General features: G+C 43.7%; 1 protein-coding gene across 2 annotated transcripts in view; it reads right to left on the bottom strand.

The window, feature by feature from the left end:
• Positions 1-23,776, bottom strand: part of AK7 (adenylate kinase 7) — a 64,972-nt gene that overhangs the window by 23,772 nt on the left and 17,424 nt on the right. Inside the window, exons 5-10 of one of the 2 annotated variants that reach the window (XM_025870437.2) lie at positions 17,341-17,451; positions 6,883-6,963; positions 4,821-4,909; positions 4,000-4,090; positions 3,179-3,256; positions 1,951-2,100 (exon numbers count right to left, since the gene is read on the bottom strand). In XM_025870437.2, the coding sequence (XP_025726222.1) occupies positions 1,951-2,100; positions 3,179-3,256; positions 4,000-4,090; positions 4,821-4,909; positions 6,883-6,963; positions 17,341-17,451 (600 nt within the window). The remainder of the gene's footprint in view (positions 1-1,950; positions 2,101-3,178; positions 3,257-3,999; positions 4,091-4,820; positions 4,910-6,882; positions 6,964-17,340; positions 17,452-23,776) is intronic. The other variant, XM_073895857.1, reaches the window with a different exon arrangement.

Raw genomic sequence — 23,776 nt, 5'->3', positions numbered from 1 at the left:
TCATTTCTTGCAAAATGATCCAAACAGTTGTGGAACTGAAGCCTCGTATATTGTAAGGCAAATTAATAATAAAAATCAGGCTGATGGGAAGAATTTCCATTGGCAGAGTGACCATGCGCTTAAAGGTCATATAATTTCAGCCACCAAGTTAGTTGTGGTTATTATTACTACCATTTGACAGATGAGGAGACCACGGCTGTGAAGGAAATAAACAGGGACATTGCAGGGGTGCTGGGTGAGGATGGTGAACATGACTGGTCTTATCTGGTGAAGGATACTTTCGGGACAATGGTGATGACCAAGATGGCGGGCAGTGGAAGGGTGTCTGAGAAAGCAGCTCAAGCAGACTCTTGATGAGCTGGGCTGTGCTCCTGGGTGGGCCTGGTGCATTCACCATGGTCTAAGGTCCAGCTCTCAACTGAGCATGTTCATAAGCACCATTTTGTCCACACAGCGATGGCAGATCTGTCTCCTGGGGTAGGCACACCTCAGCCAGGTAAAAAACCAGAATGGCCATTTATTCACTTAATAGTGAGAAGTCTGACTACCACTGAATTCAGAACTCCAAGTGCACTTGTCTGGTACATTTGCTCCCTCGGAGCAGACAGTCATGGAGGGTTGTTGATGAGCATCGTTTGGAACATGAAGAGTTAGATGAACGGGCTATTTAGTGGCATCTGGTCATGGTACCTTGATGTCCATTTGACCCACAGAGGACAACACTAGTCTCACCACTTGAGTTGGGTCTTGTGTGTCTCAGGATAGGCTCCAAAAACTTAAGATGGGTATTTCAGATGCTTAAAGACATCACTGTTTCCTTTGCTAAAAGGCACATCTACTTTTTTTTTTTTTTAGAGATTTTTTTATTTATTTGACAGAGAGAGACACAGCAAGAGAGGGAACACAAGCAGGGAGAGTGGGAGAGGGAGAAGCAGGCTTCCCGTGGAGCAGGGAGCCCGATGCGGGGCTCGATCCCAGGGCCCTGGGATCATGACCTGAGCCGAAGGCAGCCGCTTAACGACTGAGCCACCCAGGTACCCCTCTCCTACTTACTCTTAACTAGGCATGTTTTTCAGGAGAATATGGTTCTTAGAACACAATGATTACTGTTCTTGCTTGTATGAAGACTCCCATGCACAGTGGTAGCTATGGTTAGGATGGCACCTGTTCCTCATATGCTACCTGACAGTTTTCAACACATGTTTAATGTATTACCCGCTATCCTCTTTGGGATGCTTCCCTGGGGTAAATCAAGGAGCTGGGAAAGGGCTACGTATAAGTGATTTTAGGGAGGGACGTGTGGGGACCCTGAAGTTAGGCTGTTCTAGCTAAGTCTGCATCCCAGCTAGTTCAAATCTCTGATTAGCTGTGTGACCTTGAAGAAATTGCTTAACCTCTCTGAGCCTCAGTTTCATCATCTATAATGTGGAGATAAGCATGTCTACTTTGAAGAGTTTGATGATAAATGACCAGTGAATCCCCTGGCCAACAGGAAGAGATCAAAGTAACAATCGGTCTTCTCCTTTCTACCTCCCACCGACCATCTCCTGTAGGTAACCCAGGGCTGAAACAGACAGGCCAGGTTGCACTTGCTACTTTTCTGTATATAGACAGTGCTGTGGCAGTCAGTTTTGAATTTACTATCATGTTCAATTTGTGTCAAGTGTAACAGTCATTATCTGTATTAACTTTAAAATGTTTAATATTTGGTTGACATTAATTAATTAATATAATATATACACACATTGTTAGACATGAACAAATGGATCAAATTTTAAAAAGAACTTGATTTTAGAAATTGGGACATTTGAAAAAGAAAATACTTTCACTCGTGTGATTCTACTAAAAGTTTCATTTACTTTGCTTAAATTCGAATTTAAAACAGGAAACAGGAAATTGTTATAGTTGAATTGAAACAGGATATCAAAACAGGAAAATTGTTATAGTTACCAGTAGTCCTCTGCTTTGCTTGTACTCTTTGAGGATATTGTTGATATTTTCCACAAATCCTGTTTGGGCAACCCATCGAATGTTAAAATTCTCCTTCACAAAAAGTGCTTCCATTCTCAAATTGACCAGTAAATGGTCAAGGCACTCTTGCTAAAAGATAAAGAAATTATTAGAGATTTGACTTGACTTTTCCTTCACTTTGACAGTTACAACAGACCAAAATCACTGTGATTTAAAGAAAAAAATACAGTCACAAAACATGGAAGACCATCAATGGTGGCACTCGGTGTTGACAGAGCGCCCCCTGTGGTCTTCCGTGAGAATTCTAAACTCTTCCCACCTCTGTGCTGGGGACAGGCCGCATCCTGGCTCTTGGAGAAGCAGCTCAGAGTAGGGGGATGCTGGAAGTCCCAGTGTAAGGTTTCTTTTTTTGCAAATTGTAATTGTATCTATTCTTTGAATAGTGCAATCCCTTGGCTCAAAATCCAAAAGAAAAAGTATAGAGGACAGCGTTCTCTTTGACCCCCATCACCATCCACCCGGCTCTGTTCCCCAGAGGCAACCAGTGATACCAGTCCTTCCAGAAACATTCTCAAAGGTAGCATTTTGATGCAATTTATTCCTAATAATAATAATAATAAAATAATTTTTAAAAATTGTGTCCTAAAGCAAGCTCAAAGGGCACACTGCTGACTAAGGCTGGGTAAGTTTCTGTGGCAATGAGATCAGAAATCCCGGGTTCCTGTGTGAATTAATACAAAGAGGCCAAAGAGAAGAACATCCAGTGTCTGTAAAGCATTTACGTATCAAACAGGTTTTTTTTTTTTTTAATTTTTATTTATTTATTTATTTGACAGAGACACAGCGAGAGAGGGAACACAGGCAGGGGGAGTGGGAGAGGGAGAAGCAGGCTTCCCGCGGAGCAAAGAGCCCGATGCGGGGCTCGATCCCAGGATCCTGGAACCATGACCCGAGCCGAAGGCAGACGCCCAACGACTGAGCCACCCAGGCACCCCCATATCAGTTTTTCAAGTACGTTTTCTGACCAGGACCTCTGAGGGTTTTTCAGAAAAGAAAACAGCAGCTCTCAGAAGACAAGAGGAAATTGCTTTAGGGTAAAATGTTTAGCTGTGCAGGAGGGGCAAAGATAAACCTGGAAGCCAGGAATTCGGACTCCAAATCCCTCAAGAACCAATACATTTAGGAGAAGAATCTCTTATCTACTCACTGTTAAGTCCTTGGTTAGGAAAGCATTTTCTTTGGGTATTTTCTGGATTTTCCCAGGGCCAGTATTTTTACTGATGCACTGTTAGAGGAAAATAGAAATACTATTTGGTTTGCTTGTAAGATTTTAATACAAAATTTCTTAAATGAATAATTTTTTCTTTTTTTTTTTGTAAAAGGGGGTGCCCTGCGGGTATGCACTGATTCATTTGTTTTGCAAATATTCAACATCCGCCCCTGCACGCCAGAGACTGCAAACAGAGACCAGTAAGGCAGGACCTGCCCTCAGGGGGCTCTCAGTCTGAAGGGGAGGCAGCAGTACACAGACGGTTATGCGGATCACCTGCAGAGGGGCTGCTGGAGAAAGCCTTCCGTGAGGATGAAATCTGAGCTGCAGGTTAAAGGATGAGTAGGGGAAGGCTACACTCGCTGCGCTAGCTGGGCTACAAGGTGACAAGTGGCCTGGACTGGAGAGACAGCCCCCACAAACCTAGAGCCCCTGGAAGCTGCCAGTAGGTTTGGGGAAACTGACCGTATCAGTACTTTGGGGCAAGGACACATTTTAGTAACGCCCCTGTGGGATTCGTGTGTGTCTTGGCCCCACAGTGGCCTCTCCCACTCCCTTCCGGGCACAGACCAGAGAAAGGACATCTTGATTGTAAATTTCCCAACACATACACTGCAGAAGCGGATAGTGACTTTGGTTTTCAGGATATTCCATTTGGGGAGTCCCCAGTCTTGTTAGCACCCCTGATTCCATTGCTATACTTTAGGGGCTACAACAGTTTAAGAAATGCAATCAAATATGGGATGGAACAACTGTACCTTGACCAAGTCTTCCAGGGTATGAACAGACTCGTCCACTGCAACCAGGTAATGAAGCTTTGGCACGTGGTCTATGATGTTTTGTATCACTCTGCAGCCCACCAGGAAAAACCACCACCAGGGGAGAAAGCAAAAGAGATGGAGTCAAAGGAGAGTCCACCGACCACCGCCCCTGGGAGCCAGGCAGTATCTCACTTCATTTCCAACATGGTCAGCGTGGGACGATGATCTCCACACACAGGGAAGCTGGGATGGTCAAGGAACGCATCTCAGGCTGAAGAGCCACTGGGGAAAGTGGAAAGGCCAGGACTCCAAGGCTGATCCATTCAGCTCCAGCTTCGCCCAGTGCGTTGCAAAGAGCACCTGACCCCCGGGGCAGGACTTTAGTTAGTGAAGTCCGCTCACCTGGCGCTCCTGTGAGTCTCTCAACAGTGCTTTGGGGAGGGGCATTCACAGAGTCAGACACAGATTGGGAGAAGCCGTGGCTCTCTTAGGGGAACCACTGGTCAGTAAGAAGCAGTACGGGGACTACGATTTCCTACCCCTGGTGAATCACGACTCCCGACATTTCGGAGAGCCTACCTTTGGATGAAGACCGTGCTATGGGCTTTCCTGGCACTTTTAGATGGTGGACACTATGCCGCCAGATACAAAACAGAGATAATAAGTAGACCTTGTGCACAGGGTTGTTGTGAAGAACGAATACAGTGACACATGTAAGGGTCTATAGCGCTTGGCGAGCGCTCACTAAGTGTTTGCTTAAGCACAAACACATTAGTCAATTACTTCCGGGGAAGTCCTAGCTCTAGGAGAACACTTACCCTGCTAGGTCAAGGACATGAATTGCTGGAATTACATTTGTTCCATCTCCAAACACGGGTAATGCAGGGACCTCACCCAACCAAGCGATCTGAAAGAAAAGCAAAAGCGTATTTTCCGCTAGTTGTATGTAACTATTACAGCTCACACACAGCCATAGTCTGGGGCATCCAAAAGACCCAGCTGTCTGATGATGTCATCACCTAAAGGGGATGTTTTGAAAATCAGCTCTGATGAGATTTAGTTGCTGATCAAAGCCTATTAAGAGAAACTAACCTCAGACTGAAATACTTTTCAGGAAATCTACAATCTCGTGGGCTGTCTTCAGTCGTCATTGGCATGGTGTCCACACAGAAGGGAAAAGCTTTCACATACATGACACCTTCCATTCTCACACACAAAAAAATGAGAATGAAAGTCTAAAATTACTCCCATGGGCTGGAGTAATTGTTATCAGTTCAAAGATGAAATGCTTAGTAGATAAAGCATCTGATGAGTCGCTGAGCCTGGATTTGAACCCTGATCTTCAGAGTCCAAACCCTTGTCTTTTCCCTGCATTTAAGTATTTCAGTAAAGAAAAAGACAATCTGGATAGTGTTTATTAGCTGTCAGGTACTAGATTATTTTAAATTGCTTTTTAAGAGTGAAAGAGGTAGGGGTGGGGGCCACAGCAGACCGCGGGATCTTGTAAGATATTTTGGGCTTTGGGAAACCATTGAAGGGTTTTAAGCAGTGAAATGACATCATTAGATTTGCTTTTGTTGCCTCGTGAAGGAATGATGTAAAGTAAGAGTCTAAATGGGGAGGTGGAGGCCAGGCAAGTTGTGTGGACAAGAGATGTCCTTTAGCTTGTGGCGGGGGGGGGCCGTTGGGGGAGTGGGGTTGGAGAGAAGGAGATACTGAGGAGGTTGGCTCTATTATTACTGGGAGATTTTGTGGCAGATGAGAAAGAGCAAGGAGTTGGATGCTGGTTGGTGCAGCTGGATAGAAGAAGGTCCCATTTTCTGAGCTGGGGTCCTGGAGGTTGGGGGTGACTGTAGGTAGAGTTTGGGTTTGTGAAACATTCAAAGTCGAGGTGCTGAATAGGCAGCCAGATTCACAAAGCTAGGACTCAGGAGCGAGCCCTGCTGGAGAATGATATTTGAGAGTCATTGGCACCCAGTCATGGGAATGGACAGACCAACCCAAGAAAAGAGTGTAGACAGAGAAGACAGGGGGCGGGGCGCCTGGGTGGCAAAGTCAGTTAAGCGTCCAGACTCTTGGTTTCAACTCATCATCTCAGTGTTGTGAGATGGAACCCTGTGTTGGCCTCCACACTGAGTGCGGAGTCTGCTTGAGATTCTCTCTCTCCCTCTCCCTCTGCCCCTCCCACTTGTGCTCTCTCTCTCTCTCTCAAATAAATAAATAAATCTTAAAAAAAAAAAAAGGCAAGAAGATCTGGGCAGAGACCTGAGAAAGCCAAGATTCAGTGGTCAGGTAGGTGAGGAGCAGCTGAGAATAGACAAGGACAAATGGACTTCATTGCCTACCACTCTCCTATACTTTGGCTATACTTGTCTATTTGCTGTTCCTTAACACAGTCTGCACATTTCTGCCTTAGGTCTTTGCACTTACAATTCCTATTGACTTTCCCCCAGAAAGCAAAGTAGCCAGCTCCCTTGTCACTTTCTGCTCAAGTGTCATATCATAGGAAAGGCCTTCCCTGATCATCATATTCAAGATACAACCTCCCAACCCTACTGCTGGCTTTCTTTCTGTTTTGTTGCTTTCCATATAATTTTCTTTTTTTTTTTTTAGAGATTTTTATTTATTTATTTAACAGAGATAGAGAGCACAAGTAGGCGGAGTGGCAGACAGAGGGAGAGGGAGAAGCAGGCTCTCCGCCGAGCAGGGAGCCCGATGCGGGGCTCCATCCCAGGACCCTGGGATCATGACCTGAGCCGAAGGCAGCCGCTTAACCGGCTGAGCCACCCAGGCGCCCCTCCATATAATTTACAACATCTGAAATCCTTTATGTGTACTGGTTAATTTGGTTCTTATCTCATAGTCACTAAAAAGTCATACCTTAAAAAAATAATGTAAGATGCCTCCTTCTACTCCATACTGAAGTCCAGCAGCAACCACGTAAGTTGCAAATTTTTTGGCCTATTAGATAAAGGAGAGGAAAAAAGCTAAATGTAGTATTATTAATCATACCAAACCAGATTATTTTAGTGGTTAAAATGAGTCCTACATGAATGCCTCTAACCACTATTAAAATTTATTTGGACTTTTAATTGAATGAAAGCCAGGGATAATTATCTGTGAAGACTTCACACCTGCATGCACTATGCTGGCACCTACAGGAAAGGGAACATATAAAGATGGGTCCTTCCATGATGATCTTTACTTATGCAGTAGGGGAGGTGGACATACACAGGGAGTTTTTAGTAATGGGCCACAATATAAGGTGGGATATTGTGATTCACAATAAGAAATATATATTTGGTCTTCATCTCCATATCTGGCATGAGTTCTCAGAACTATGGGAATTTCCAAGCAAACAGAGTGATAAAGGTGTCTTTTGTTATGTTAATCAGGTGACTTTGGGATCCAACCTGAAGATGTGGGTTGATTGCCAACTTCCAGCTCCCCTGCCATCTCCGGGGATATGGAGATCAAGTTCAATCACCAATGATCAATGATTGTCTCAAACATGATGAAGCCTCCATAAAAACCCAAAAGGAGAAGGTTTGGAGAGCTTCTGGGTTGGTGAACCAGGGGAGATTTGGGGAGAGCAGAGAAGCTCCATGCTTTTCCCCAAACCTTGCCCTGTACATCTTTTCCATCTGGCTATTCCTGAGTTATATTCTTTTATTAGAAACTGGTAATCTAGTAAGTAAAATGTTTCTCTGAATTCCGTGAGCCACCCTTAGCAAACTAATCAAACCCAAGGCTTGGGGAGGTGGGAGGGGTCACTGGAACCTCCAACCTATAAGAGTTGGTCAGAAGCACAGATGATAGCCTGGGCTTGCCACTGATGAGGGATAGAAATAGAAAAATGTCCACCTTTAGCCCAGGAAGCTAACCTAGCCTGCATAGTTTTGGTAAGGATCAAATATGTACTGGTTGCTACACTCTTTTTTTTTTTTTTTAAGTAAGCTCCATGCCCAACATGGAGCCCAACGTGGGGCTTGAACTTATAACCCTGAGATCAAGACCTGAGCTTAATCAACTGAGCCACTCATGCCCCCTGGTTGCTACATTCTTAAAGGGTCTCATGACTGCCTGTATATTTCACTGATGGTTAATATGGAACTGAATGATAAGGACCAGAGAAATCTTACAAAAGTAGTTTTACAAGTAGAAATTCAAAGAAACATTTATGATCTTATACCCCCTGCACGTCCCCTCCCCCCTTGAACACTAAGCGTATAACCACCAGCTTCATACAGCAAAAGTGCAGTCCTTTCTGCCCACAGGTCCTGTCCCGTGCTACTTAAATAAACTTACTAAGTTATACCATACAATATCTCAGGAATTCTTTCTTGACAGTTGTGCTCAACGACCCCACAACACAACTGGTGTTGGAAGTGGGGGGTAGTCTTGTAGGAATGAGCCCTAAACCTGTGGGATCTGATGCTACTTCTAGGAAGATAGTGGCAGAATTGAGTTGAAATATAGGATGCCCAGCAGGTGCCCACGAATTACTTGGTGTCATGGGAAACCCCTCCCAGAGTGCATGAGCACACATTTTGAAACTGGGAACCTTTATCAGGAAAATGAGTCTCTCCTCTGCTCCAGGTAATCCATGGGGGATTAAAAAAATCTAAAACCTCCTAGTGCAAATACCTAGGAGTGCCATATAAAATGCCAATAGTATCCTTCGAGGATGGCAGAATTCTCAAGGACATAATAGCTATCCTTAGGGGCCAAAAATAGAAGTGAAAACAAGAGTGATGAAGGGTGGACAGTGTGGGCGCCCTGGGAAGTTGAGGGTCTCATGATCTAGGTGCATAGGTTTTGAAATCCATGTAGGTAGAGGAGACAAACACTCGATCTGGTGAAGTTAGGAGTTGGGCCGCAATACGAAGTGTTCATCCACAACAAAAGGGTGAACTAGAAAAACTCCAACCTGTGGCAGAAGAAGGTGACAAGGAATTGTGTCAAATCTAGCCAAGGCTCCCTTGAGAAATTTAACCTTGACCTTGTACTTCTTGATAGTTTGTCTTTCACATTTAAATTACCTGCTTGATGTAGGGATTCCAGAACCAAAAATTAACATAAAAAGCATTTCAGGCAGTGAGACTCTTGGGGCACTTCAGAGAGGCAAATCAAAGCTCCCTGTACCTCCCCCCACCCCGGGGACCTCCACTGTCCTTTAAAACCCCAGTAAAAGGACAACAGCTGGGGCAAGGGTGGTGACCTCACTGTAGCAGATGGGTGCTGGTTTGAGGGCACAGCATTGACTGTCAAGCCAATTACAAACCATAAGGCATATTCTCATTGTGAATTCCCATTTCACACTGACCATCATGAATCTTGAAGGCACCAGATCCCTGAATACACTTGAGACTTTTATAGCAGCACTTTTGGAAGATACACTTTACACTTTGATACAAAGTGCATTTTGCCCACTTTTCCCTGAGAATTCTTTTACATGAGGTTTTTAGGGGTGATGAGTTATAAAGAAATGGATGTTGACAATTTAAAGAGATGCTATTTTTAAAAATCCATGCCAAATTACAGGATTATCTTTACAACTGGAATTCCAGAAATCACAAGAAAATATGCTTACTAATAGAAATTTTGTACTAAAAGACCTTACTAAAGATGAGCTCACAAACCAAAATTATAAAACTTATGAGGGAACAATCCACCATGAGTGAAATCAGACTTGCATTGCCTTCAGAAAATAAATTAGTAGAGATTCTGAAATAAATACGGTTACAATGATGAAAAAATTAAGAAATGGGAAACAAAGGGAAAAAACAAGATGATCAGGACAGTGATAATGATGATGATAAAGAATAGGCAGGTGGGGGGGGTGTCTGGGTGGCTCACTTGGTTAAGTGTCTGCCTTTGGCTTAGGTCATGATCCCAGGGTCCTGGGATGGAGTCCTGCACTAGGCTCCTTGCTCAGCAGGGAGCCTGTTTCTCCCTCTGCCTCCCACTCCCCCTGCTTGTGCTCTCTCTCTCTCTCTCTCTCTCTGACAAATAAATAGATAAAATCTTAAAAAAAAATAGGCAGGGGGTAGAGCAAGGAACAGAGAACAGGAGAGAAGGGGGCTGACTAAGGTGGAGAAAGGAGGAGAGTTGATCACGTCTTAGCCTCCTTCCCTCCTGCATTCATGTGAGGCTGAGTCAGGCTGAGAGGCCAGAGAGAAGCTGAAAATCAAATGATAGACTCATGACTTTAGTATTCAACCTGCTGAGCCTTTGTAAGAACTAGAAAAGACTCCATTAATACCTGAGAATGGTCTGGAAAGCTGCGGACTTGGCTAGAAATATTGTCCTGCTCCCAATTATTAAGAAAAAAATGGTTTTATAGTTTCATTCCAACAATGTCTAACACTGTGAAGGGGTTACAGGACTATGCCTTGAAATGAGCAAGGCAAAGATCTAACTTAATTTCAAGGAGATATGGATACATTTACTCCATAGTGGGAGATTTTTTAGTATACCCCTTCCTAGTAATTGATAGATTCAGGAGACCCCAAAATAGTAAGATATGCAAAACACCATTAAGAAACTTGACCTAAGTAGACATATATGGAAACTGAAGGCAGATGCTTAATCGACTGAGCCACCCAGGTGCCCCTCAGTTTTACATCTTGGTTACAGCATTTTTTTTTTTTTTACCTGACTAGTTTTTAGTTCTTTTATCTTTGCAGTGTCTTCTATGCTTTTCTCAAGCCCAGCTAGTATCCTTATAATTGTTATTTTCAATTCTGGCTCTGGCCTATTGCAGGTTTGAAAGGCACAGGTTTCTCAAGTCCGTATGGAATTTAAAATAAAAACAACACTGGCTGTGTACTACGTAGCAAAGCATCTCACCAAATACTACAGCATCACCACCGCCCAGACCACATCCTCTGACCAAAAAGCAATTCAGTGAAAAATGAACAAAAAAAGATGACACTAGAGGAGGAGTTAAGCTGGCATAAGGGGACCCTATGCTTGCCACATCCCTCCAACACAGCTGGATAAATATCTAATCCTTCCAGACACCCAAGAACTCGATCTGAATGCTGAGAGAACAAACTGCGGAACTAGAGAGACAAAAGAAGCCACATTATGGAAGGTAGGAGGTGCAGAGATATGATTCCAGGGAGAAAAGAATCATGGGTGCTGCAGAAAGGAGGGAGCCTTGATCTCGGAGAGAGGAGAGAGAGAGAAACAGAGAAAGCAGCATGCAGGGGATTGCACAAGAGAAACACTTCCCCAAAACCACTGACTGGGAAAACTAGAGTGACTGATGACAGCAAGTTTTTACAAGCATTGGAGCCCAAAGTCTGAAGTTTTAGAAGTCTGCACTACTGCTGCGTAGAACCTGGTGGGCATAGCAGTACTCCTGCATGGAAGGAGGGAGTGGGCAGTGTGGTCTGAGGATCCCCTGGGTCGCACTGGGAGACAGTGTTCCCCTTCTTGGAGTGCATTTGGGAATGGTAGTGGTGGTACAGCCTCTCCAGGGACAAAAGAGCTGGCAGGCACCAGTGTGCCTCCTTGTTCATTAGCATAGGACCAGAGACACCTGCTCAGGGCAGTATACCTTGGTGCTGGCTTTTTGCTGCACTTTACTATAAACCCCAAACTGCTGCACGGTTGTGTTGACTGCTTTTCTGGGACAAACCAGCACTGACCACAATGCAGGGAGACCCTCCGGAGGATCAGCACAGGTGCATGTGCACCAGGTGCCTAAGATTTGGAGTTTTGAAACCCAGCTGTGTACCTGAGATAAAACACAGGAGTATGGTGCTGCCTAGCAGGCAGACAGCTTGGACACAGACAGGGTGAAGGCAGGGATCCGATGGAAGCTAGGGACACAAGAGGGGAGATGGTTCATTCTTTCATGGGGGCTTCCTGAACAGTGGTGGGTGGGAACTCTGCTATTTGGGGATGAGAGAGAGGGGTGATGCCATTTTTCTCCTCTGCATGGACAGACTCCATTGAGCAATGCAGTGCCCCCCGTGGAAGCTGGAGCCAATTAAGCCAAGCCCCACCCCCTGCACCCTGCAGGTGCATCTTTACTAGGGCAAGTCAGCCTGAGAACCAGTGCAGCAGGCCACTTCCTGAGAGGACCAGCACAAACCCCTTGCTCACACCAAGTTTACTGATCATAGAGTGCTGCAAAGATTCAGCTCTATGGAAAATAGGATCTAGCCTCTTAACAAGCAAACCAAAACACACCTAGTTAAAACTTACCACACTGTGGACAAGGTCCAAACACTCCCCACTGCAGGAGAAACTCTTCAGAGGACTGACTATAGAGGGAAGGAGCAGCAAAAGCACAACAACAAAGTGCACGCCCTGAAACACTTGCTGAAGCACCAGGCCCTGGACAGTATAGGACCTCTTCTTAATATAGCCATTACTCTCAGGAGCAGGAAATATAACAGGGTTTCCTAACACACACACACACACACACACACACACACACACACACACACACACAAACACACACACTCTAACAGTGACCTAGACAAAATGACAAGACAGAGGAATTCACCCCAAAAGAAAGGAAATGAAGAGGTCATGGCCAGGGATCTAATCAAAATAGATATAAGTAATATGCCTGAGCCAGAATTGAAAATAACAATTATAAGGATACTAGCTGGGCTTGAGAAAAGCATAGAAGACACTGCAGAGATAAAAGAACTAAAAACTAGTCAGGTAAAAAAAAAAAATGTTGTAACCAAGATGCAAAACCGAGGGGCGCCTGGGTGGCTCAGTCGGTTAAGCGTCTACCTTCAGCTCAGGTCATGATCCCAGGGTCCTGGGATCGAACCCTGCATCGGGCTCCCTGCTCCTGCTTCTCCCTGTCCCTCTGCCTGCCACTCCCCCTGCTTGTGCTCTCTCTCTCTTCTCTCTCCGTCAAATAAATAAATAAATAAAATCTTAAAAAAAAAAAAAAGATGCAAAACCGACTGGATGCAATGACAACAAGAATGGAAGAAGCCGAGGAATGAATCAGTGATACGGAAGATAAAATGTATGGAAAGTAATGAAGCTGAGAAGAAGAGGGAAAGAAAAGTATTGGATCATGAATGTAGACTTAGGGAACTCAGCAACTGCATAAAGTGTAATAACATTTGTATCATAGGCGTTCCAGAAGATGAAGAGAGAAAAGAGGGCAGAAGGTTTGTTTGAGCAAGTTATAGCTGAAAACTTCCCTAGTCTGAGGAAGGACACAGACATCTAAATCCAGGAGGCACAGAGAACTCCCATCAAATTCAACAAAAGCTGGCCAACACCAAGACATATCCTAGTAAAGTCTGCAAAATATAGAGGTAAGGAAAGAATCCTGGGGCACCTGGGTGGCTCAGTCATTAAGTGTCTGCCTTTGGCTCAGGTCATGGTCCCAGGGTCCTAAGATCGAGCCCCGCATTGGGCTCCTTGCTCAGCGGGGAGTCTGCTTCTCCCTCTCCTTCTGTGTTCTCGCTCTCTTAAATCAATCAACCATTTAATCAATCTTTAAAGGAAGGAATCTTGAAAGCAGCGAGGGAAAAGAAATCCCCCCCCCAAAAAAAAGAAAGAAAGAAAGAAAGAAAGAAAGAAAGAAAGAAAGAAAGAAAGAAAGAAAGAAAGAAATCCCTAACCTACAAGGGAAGACAAATCAGGTTAGCAGTAGATCTCTCTGCAGAAACTTGGCAGGCCAGAAGAGAGTGGAAGGATATATTCAACGTGCTGAAGGAGAAGAATATTCAGCCAAGAATACTTTATCCAGCAAGCCTGTCATGCAGAATAGAAGGAGAGATAAGGAATTTCCCAGACAAACAAAAACTAAAGGAGTTCATGACCACTAAACCAGCCCTGCAAGAAATATTAAAGGGATCCTTTGAGTGGAAGAGAAAGACAAAAAGCAACAAAGAAAGGAACAGAGAAAAATCTCCAGAAACAGCGACGTTACAGGTAATACAATGGCAGTCAATGCTTATCTATCAATAATTACTCTAACTATAAACGGACTAAATGCTCTAACCAAAGGCACAGGGTGTCAAAATGGATTAAAAAACCCCAAGACCCATCTATATGCTGTTTATAAGAAACACGTTTTGGACCTAAAGACACATCCAGATTGAAAGTGAGGGGTGGAAAACCATCTATCATGTTAATGGACATCAAAAGAAAGCCTGAGGAGTCATACTTATATCAGACAAACTAGATTTTATTTATTTTTATTTTTTTTACATTATGTTGTTAGTCGCCATACAGTACATCATTAGTTTTTGATGTAGTGTTCCATGACAGACAAATTAGATTTTTAAACCAAAGACTGTAACAAGAGATGAAGAAGGACACTATGTCATAACTAAGGGGTCTATCCAACAAGAAGATCTAACAATCGTAAATATTTATGCCCCCAACTTGAGAGCAGCCAAATACATAAATCAATTAATAACAAACAAAGAAACTAATTGATAATCATACCATAATAGTAGGGGTCTTTAACATCCTACTTATAGCAATGGACAGATCATGTAAGCAGAAAATCAACAAGGAAACAATGGCATTGAATGATACACTGGACCAGGTGGACTTAACAGATATAGTCAGAGCATTTCATCCTAAAGCAACAGAATACACATTCTTTTTGAGTGCACATGGAACATTCTCCAGAATAGATCACATACTGGGCCACAAATCAGCCCTCAACCAGTATGAAAAGATTTAGATCATACCATGCATATTTTCAGACCACGAGGCTATGAAATCTGAAGTCAAGCACAAGAATAAATTTGGAAAGAACACAAATACATGGAGGTTAAAGAACATCCTACTAAAGAATGAATGGGTTAACCAGGAAATTAAAAAAGAAATTAAAAAAATACATGGAAGCAAATGAAAATGAAAACACAACAGTCCAAAATCTTGGGAATGTAGCAAAGGCAGTCCTAAGAGGGAAGTATATAGCAATACAGGCCTATCTCAAAAAGGAAAAAAAAAGTCTCAAATACACAACCTAACCTTACACCTAAAGGAGCTAGAAAAGGAACTGCAAATAAAGCCTAAAGCCAGCATAAAAAGGGAAATAATAAAAACTAGAGCAGAAATAAATGATACAGAAACAAAACTAGTAGAACAGATCAATGAAACTAAGAGCTTGTTCTTTGAAAGAATTAATAAAATTGATAACCCCCAGCCAGACTTATCAAAAAAAAAAAAAGATAAAGGTCGCAAGCAAATAAAAGCATGAATGAAAGAGGAGAGATCACAACCAGCATCACGGAAATACATTTATAAGAGAATATTATGAAAAATTATATGCCAACAAACTGGGCAATCTGGAAGAAATGGATAAATTCCTAGAAACATGCAAACTACCAAAACTGAAACAGGAAGAAATAGAAAATTTGAACAGACCCATAACCAGCAAAGAAATTGAATCAGTAATCAAAAATCTCCTTTGAGCAAACAAAAGTCTAGGTCCAGATGACTTCCTAGGGGAATTTTACCAAACATTTAAAGAAGAGATAATATTAATTCTTCTCAAACTGTTCCAAAAATTAGAAATGGAAGGAAAACTTCTAAACTCATTCTACGAAGCCAGCATTACCTTGATTCTAAAGCCAAACACCCCACCAATTTGGGGCTTGAACTAAAAACCCTGAGATCAAGACCTGAGCTGAGATCAAGGATTTGACTGACTGAGCCACCCAGATGCCCCCAGAATAATGTATTTTTAAAATAAAGTTTTGATTTGTATTATTTAGAGCATGAGACAAATTTAATGTTTTTATAAGAAAACATTAAAATGGTAAGATTTCTCCACTTTAGACTATCACATAAATTATTTGTGTGTGTTTGATCATCTAGACTATCACATAAATTATTTGTGTGTGTTTGATCATCTAGATAATTGAACATAAATGTTCAAGAAATCATGGATTCTCTATCTGGGGCAATGCTCAATGCTTAATAAAATAATATACTCACAAGATTTGGAATTGGAAGAAATTTAGACCTGTCTAGTCTAGTGCCTTTATTCATTTAACTCCAAAACTTTAATGAGTTAGCAAAGGTCATAAATTAATGGGTAGAAAAGGGTCTAGAACTCTGAATCCAAGTGTTATTTCCTTTAAATATTTTATACTTGCAGTGTTTGTATTGACAGAGTTAAAAAAAAAATTGTTTTTGTGTCATTTAAAAATAGGAGACAACGTTCCTATCACAATATCCTCTGAGACCACTAGGTGTCACCTTAGAGCCATGATTACATATCACTACTGTGGGTTCTCTGCTCATGGGAAAAACGTGGTGCATGGAACCTTTAGAGGTTTGGGGGTTCTACAGAAGTTCTACGTAAGTTAAATGAGGATGATGATAATAGTCCTTGATTCACAGAATTTTGAGGGTTATCTAGGAGATACACGAGGATTACATGAACTACCATGAGTAAAGCATTTAGCACAGGGCCTGGCACTTAGTGAGCAAACCCTCAATAATTCTTAGTAAACTCATTCATCACCAGGGCATTCCTATCATCTATTCTGACAAAAGATGGGAAATACAATGGTTTTACAATATCTATGTATCGAAACGATAAATTCTGCTGCAGCCGAGGGCTAAGAAGCTGTTTTTTACAAGAGTGTCTCAGCTGGAGGTATATCTTAGTAACAGGTTGATCTGGACCTTGCCTGTGAATGATGGAGCTCTGGAATCAAGAAAAAAATAAAATAAAAATAAATCCCGCCGTCTCTGTGGTCTGATGGATCTGAGGCTGAACCACAGCTCTACCACTTGGCACCTCTTTCCCACAGCGCCCCCATCTGTGAAATGGGGATAATTATGTACGTATATGACACCGTTGTACGGAGTGGCTCAGACAGGGCCAAGAAGTGCTCAGGATGGTGCTCAGCAAATCCTAGTTATGTGACCTTGAGCTAGTTATTTAACTTCTGGAAGGCCTCTTCTCCAGATCTGTAAGGTAAGGTTAATATGCACTTTTCCGCTATAAGAAACAGGTGAGAGAGATTCTGGAAAAAAGGGGAAAAGCAGCTCCCCCTCCTCCCCACTCTGACTCTGAGTTATTTGCGTCTTCTGGGCTAAGGGACTCTTTGCACCCACACCTTAGTGGGTGAGGGCTTGAGCTCTCCTGGGGACCTAACACAAGGCTGTCAACTTAGGGGGCTGGGCCAACACCGGACAGCGCATCCTGGGGTGAGCCTGAAGCTCAGAGATCTGTGGGCGTGGGGACACTAGACACGGAGACGTGTAAGGAGTTGAGATACGCGTGCAACGGCCCAGCCCTGGCCATACACACTGAGAGCTGCCTCAGAAAGGACCTCTCTCACTCTAGATGCTTTACTACTCCAGACTTACCTTTTTTCCAAATTTGAGAACCATCTTTTCGGCATTTATGTGGTCCAGAAAATTTGGATGGTGTTTTCTTCTTCGATAATCCTCTTCAGTAAATGGAATCTCAGAATCATCCTATGAAAGACAGAAAGCCAGACCTGAGACATAAAGCTTGGAGCTACATAAAACGTCCAAGCCCCAAATGCTGCCTCGACTGTGTTCCGGAGAGCTCAAATGAAGCATCGGAAAAGCTACTGCTTACTTTTCCAGTGATTCAACTCCCTTGAAAATGTTTCAGCTAGCCAAATGTTATCATTTATACTTACTTTAAGCAAAATAAAAAATTTAAATGTCTTTCTTTTAAAGACATTAAATAACCCATTTCTTTAAAAATTTTTTTATTTTATTTAAATTCAATTAATTGCCATATAGTGTATTATTAGTTTCAGGGGTAGAGTTTAGGGATTCATCCGTTGCCTGCAACACCCCGTGCTCATTGCATCACGTGCCGTCCTCCCAGTTATCCCCCACCCCCACCCCCATCTCCCCCCCACCCCAAACCCTCAGTTTCCTAGAGTTAAGAGTCTCATGGTTTGTCTCCCTCTCTGATTTTGTCCTATCTTATTTTTCCATCCCTTCCCCTATGACCCTGTTTCGTTTCTTAACTTCCACATATGAGTGAAATCATGTGATAATTCTTCCTCTGATTGACTTATTTCGCTTAGCATAATACCCTCAGTTCTATCCACGCCATTGCAAATGGTAAGATTTCATTCCTTTTGATGGCTGAGTAATATTCCATTGTGTATATATACACCACATCTTCTTTATCCGTTCATCTGTCGACGGACATCTGGGCTCTTTCCATAGTTTGGCTATTGTGGACATTGCGGCTCTAAACATTGGGGTGCAGGTGCCCCTTTGAATCACTATGTTTGTATCCTTTGGGTAAATAAAATAACCCATTTTCTTTTTTTTTTAAACCCATTTCTTAATAGTTCTTGCAACATATATGGTTTCATATTTTAATCTAACTTGTGGGGTTTTTTTTTAAGATTTTATTTATTTATTTGACAGAGAGAGACACAGCGAGAGAGGGAACACAAGCAGAGGGAGTGGGAGAGGGAGAAGCCGACTCCCCGCCGAGCAGGGAGCCCGATGCGGGGCTTGATCCCAGGACCCTGAGATCATGACCCGAGCCAAAGGCAGACGCTTAACGACTGAGCCACCCAGGTGCCAATGGTTTTTTTTTTTTTTCCACATTGCCCTTTCCCCTCAAATCAACCTTATGTTACTAAGAGCATTCCATGTATAAGTGTCAAGTCCAGAGTTGACAATATCCCCAGAGGGAAGAAGGTTGCATCTTCTAAGTAGGGATGAGCCCTTCAGAGGTCTCCTAGCAGACTTCTTTCTGTGCCAGAGCCTGGACCACACTGATTTCCTGGGCACAGAGCTAGATGACACCTCCCGGGCTCTCTCCCAGTTGGGTATGGCCATGTGACTGGGTTTTAGTCAAAGGGATTTAGAGAAGGGATGCTCATGTCTTCCACGCCTGGCTTGAAAACTTGCCGTGCATGATCTTTTGTGCCTTCTACCCGGGGTCCCCAGGCTTGATGTAGGTTTGCATAATGATTCCAGAGGCCACTCTGGAAGATGGTGAGAGGAGCCTGGGTCTTGATTCAGAGTTGGGAGGACAATTCCTCATTCATCAGGAACACCTGTCATATGTTGCATACAAGTAAGGAATAAACTTTCACCACGGCTAAGACATTCTCCATGCTAGGGGTTTGGCAGTTACTCCCTGGCATTCTGGAATTAGCTTGCATGCCTGCCCTTTAGCTCATCGTTGGCGAGAGGAATGGGACCATCACGGCTCATTTGGATTCATAAGGCTCTCCCCCTGGAGCTGGGGATAGCGTCCCCCTTCCCTGGCTCTCATGGGCAGTGTGACCACCTGAACAGATCAGGACTCTGCTGGCAAGGAAGACGGGGGAGGGGGGTGGCTGCCCGGGGACCAACAGTGTCTACACCAATCCACGCTCATCTTTTTCTTTTGAGGTCCATAATGAAGTCATGGCTTTTCACCAACTCAATGGATTTCAGTTAGCCACAATGTGTTGGGTGGTGTCTTGGCAGGATAAAAAGTACACTCAAAGTGGGTAATTTGAGGAGAGTTTAAAAACAGGATTATTGGGATGTCTGGGTGGCTCAGTCAGTTAGGCGTCTGCCTTCGGCTCAGGTCACGATCCCAGGTTCCTCGGATCGAGTCCCGCATCGGGCTCCCTGCTCAGGCAGGAGCCTACTTCTCCTTCCACCTGCCGTTCTCCCTGCTGTGTGCTGTCTCTCTCTCGTTGTCTCTCTGACAAATAAATAAATAAAATCTTAAAAATAAATAAATAAAAACAGGATTATTTACAAAGATGTGGACAGGGTGAAGGGGAATCAGATACCCTGGAGTCAGTAACAGGGTGCTCTGTACCACTCCTAGGTCCCAGAGTCAAGAGGAAGCCAGCAATAATTAATTAGGGCCTAGAGAAGAGGGGACAGGCAGCCCACAGGCACAGTGATGTCGGTTGAAAAGCTCAGCCTGCCAGTTCACAGGATGAGTACGCTGGCCTCTGTCTTCTTTCCCTCAACCTCTCACCCCACTCCCCACTGGCCAAACCCAGTGCGCAGGAGAGGGCAAGCTTGCTTGCTGACCTAGCCTATGAGGCCAGAGCAGGGTGGAGAAAAGTGGAGACTGAGTCTGAAGGGGCAGATGGGAAATGCCCAGCACACAAAATTATTTTCATGATGCTCACCCTTTACCGCGGGGCTAGTGGAGAGCCCCCCCTTTGGACTCTCAGCACTGCCCATGGCATCTCTGAAAATGTCTCAGCTTTCTAGCCTCAAAGATATGTTCCAGGCTTACTCAGGTTTTTACTGACCCAAAACACAATCCAGTACCTTCCATAGTGTCCTGGAGCTAGTTGTACTAAAAAGCGGTGTTAGGGAGGAACAACTGTACCTCAGGGAGGCCCCGGAGGGCTGCTGGTGAGCCATTTTTCATAATGACAGAGCTGAAGATCTGTCTTTCTTGAAGTCATGAGTTCACAATGATTTTTTCCAACTTAACATATCTTGTTAATGACCCCTACCTTCCTAGGACCAAGTTTCATCAGTTATTAAGATTTCCCAACCTCTGATGCCCAATGGCTTCTCTGTGGATTTTTGTAGACATCACTTATATCTTTAAAACAACTTCCTCAGGCGCCTGGGTGGCTCAGTTGGTTAAGCGACTGCCTTCGGCTCAGGTCATGATCCTGGAGTCCCGGGACTGAGTCCCGCATCGGGCTCCCTGCTCGGCGGGGAGTCTGCTTCTCCCTCTGACCCTCCTCCCTCTCATGCTCTCTATCTCATTCTCTCTCTCAAATAAATAAATAAAATCTTAAAAAAATAAAAATAAAAAAAATAAAACAACTTCCTCTTTTTGTGTCAGCTAAGTCCAGCTAGATTCTGTTACTTGCAACCTGAAAGCCCTGATTTCCACTGATGCCAAAGTCTTCCTCTGCCCCACACCCTTCAGTTAGATTTTTGGGGGACAAACTGGCCTTCAGACCAGCTTGGGCTCAGTTTACTTCCTTGCCCAGAAAAGAAGGCACCAGTCATCTCTATGACCAGACACTGAGGACAGATGCTCGAATTTCCTCTTCCAACCATAACCACAATTGGGATGATGAACATCTCTGGGCAAGGAGCAGTCATGGGCCTTAAAGGAAGTCATGAAGGGCTTGCACTCAAATGGTCTTATTCAGTGTTTGTGTGGGGCTGAGCGACAAAGAGAGCCACGTTTGCAGAGCCTCACATTTATCAGATCCTCCAATGTCCTGTCCTTACAGATCTAGCTGAGCTCAATTCATAATCACAAGTCACCTGTAACTTGCACGGAAACCCTAAAAGAGACTATTAAGGCAACTGTGCCTCAGATGGAAAACTGAGGGGCGCCTGGGTGGGGCAGTCAGTTGAGTGTCCAGCTCTTGGCTTCAGCTCACGTCCCGATCTCAGGGTCCTGATCGCAGGGTCATGGGCTCAAGCCCCGCTTTGAGCTCCGGGCTCAGTGCAGAGTCTGCTTGAGTTTCTCTCTCCCTCTCCCTCCCCTACCCCACCCCCCAGCTCTCTCTCTCTCTCAATAAATAAATAAATCTAAAAAACAAAAACAAAAAAAAATAGGGAAAACTGAAATCTCACCAGGCTTTCTTCCGCCCCCAGTGTGTTTCTAACTACGGTTTACTTATTTGTGAACTTCTACACTGACATAACTTCACATTTATGGAAAGTTTGCAAAAACAACATGGATAACTCCTATACATTTTTTTCCCCTCAGATCCACTGATTTTTAAATTTTTATCACATTCTTTTCTCATTGTTTCTCTCTTTCTCTTTATATGTATATTTTAAGGACAAGTACAAATTAAAAATAAGAAGCTTCGTTCTCCCTGTTGACAACAAGGGAAGAGGCTTCTCTCCCATCCTTTTTTCTTAGGGCATTATACTTTAATAAAAAGTTTGTAAGTTTTTTCTCTGTCTCTTTGAAATGTATGTGGATTTTTTCCCCTAAGATCTTATTTATTTATTTATTTGAAAGAGAGAGAGAGTGCACGAGGACACAAGCGGGATAGAGGGAGGTGGGGGCAGAGGGAGAGAGAATCTCAAGCAAACCCACTGCTGAGCATGGAGCCAGATGCAGGGCTCAACCCCAGGACTCTGAAATCATGACCTGAGCCGAAATCAAGAGTTGACACTTAACTGACTGAGCCACCCAGGCGCCCCAAGTGTGTGAGTTTTTTTAGAAGCAAAATAAGCCTCTTGCCAGCTTTCTAACCAGGAAAGGTCTTCCTCAAGGACCTGGGAGATACCTCTTTGAGATGTACATCAAGGGAGAGAGCACCTCTCGTCTTCCAGTTTCTGTGGGAAGGTAGGAGCCTAACTTTGCTGCACACCTTGCGCTTAGCTGCAGAACCAACTCCTGTTGTAAAGATATGAAAGATTTGTTTTTCCTCTGCATAAAGCCAATTAGCTAACACAGATGGCCACCCAAATTACTAGGTGAATCTAGGACGAACTATCTGTGACAGATGGCGCTGTCAAATCCCCTTACTCAAGAACTAGTTATTGTTTGTCAGGAAACATGTATGCGATGGACAGAATCTGCTTGGCTATAGAAAAAGGTGAGATTTCCTTCTATCTTTGCAATCTCTTAGTGGACTGCCCACGACGTGCATGACATTCCATTTTAATGCTTGTTCAGTAATAAAGCTGTTTTCTTTCTCTCCTCCCTCGTGGAGGGATTTTCCGGGTTGGGTGAAGACTGTTTCTAATTATATTTCCCCACAGCATGCACATGTTATTTCTTTTTTCTGAATCATTTGAGAGCAGGTTGCCTACCCTGTGTCCCTTTTCTCTTAACTTTTCAGTGCGTAGCTCCTAAGCACATTCTCCCATGAAACCATAGTACGGTGGTAAAATTCAGGAAATTTAATATTGATGTAAATAATTTCATCCAATCGACAGTCCATGTTCCAACTTTGTCAACTGTCCCAGTGATATCCCTTACGGCGCTTTTTCCTCCAGCATAGGTCCAGTCCAAGATCCCATCTGGCCCAGAACTGCTATGTCTCGTTCATCTTTATTTGGAGCAGAGCTTTGGTTTTCTGTCCATAAATACCCCATTCATTCCACTGCAGTTGAAGTTATTCATGTTTGGGAGTCATATTTAGCATGACTAGGTCCTGTTTAAGAACTCTTCCCCTATAAGTTCTATTAATTTTTCTTAAAAAAATGAATAAGTGTTGGTTTTTACTTTTAATTATGTGATCCATCTGGAACTGAGCTTTTTGTGTGGTGTGGGGTAGAGAATTTTGGGGGGTGATGGAAACCCCCCGAAATTGGTTCTCTGTCTTGATGGCCGTGGTGGTTACACAACCGTGTGCATTTGTCAAAACTCATAGAACTATCCAGGAAAGAGGGTTACCTCTACTCTGTATAAGTTATATCTTCGTAAGCCTCACTTCAAGCCATCATGAGCTGTCGAGGAAATAGAAGTTAAAGCCACAGTGAGAGGATACGGACTTGCCACAGGACATAGGAGCTAACACGGCAGCCATTTCCCTGCATTTTCTCTTGGGGGACCCATCTCTTCTCCACTCTCAGCCCATGTAGTTTAGGGGCTGATCCCCCCCAACTAGAAGTGAGTCTATAACCCCAGGCCTGGCCAGCCCGAGCTCCATGTTCCCCTGGCCATAGTGACTGGCTTGAGTTTAGGCCCCAAGACTTGGACACACAGCATATTCCAGTCCTGGGGTGGGACATGACCAAAGTGGAAAAGGGAACTGAAGCTCTGGGCATGTAAGCCCGGGAGCTGCTGGGGGCTGGCAGGAGAGGGAGCCTCCCTGAGAATGAAGCCCCACAGAAGAGAGAAAGA

The sequence above is a fragment of the Callorhinus ursinus genome, unplaced genomic scaffold, assembly GCF_003265705.2.
Source record: "Callorhinus ursinus isolate GAN/ISIS: 27379988/994484 unplaced genomic scaffold, GSC_fseal_2.0 scaffold8, whole genome shotgun sequence".
Taxonomy (NCBI): domain Eukaryota; kingdom Metazoa; phylum Chordata; class Mammalia; order Carnivora; family Otariidae; genus Callorhinus; species Callorhinus ursinus.
Note: the sequence above shows the minus strand (reverse complement) of the source record. Positions and strands in the feature narration are given on the sequence as shown.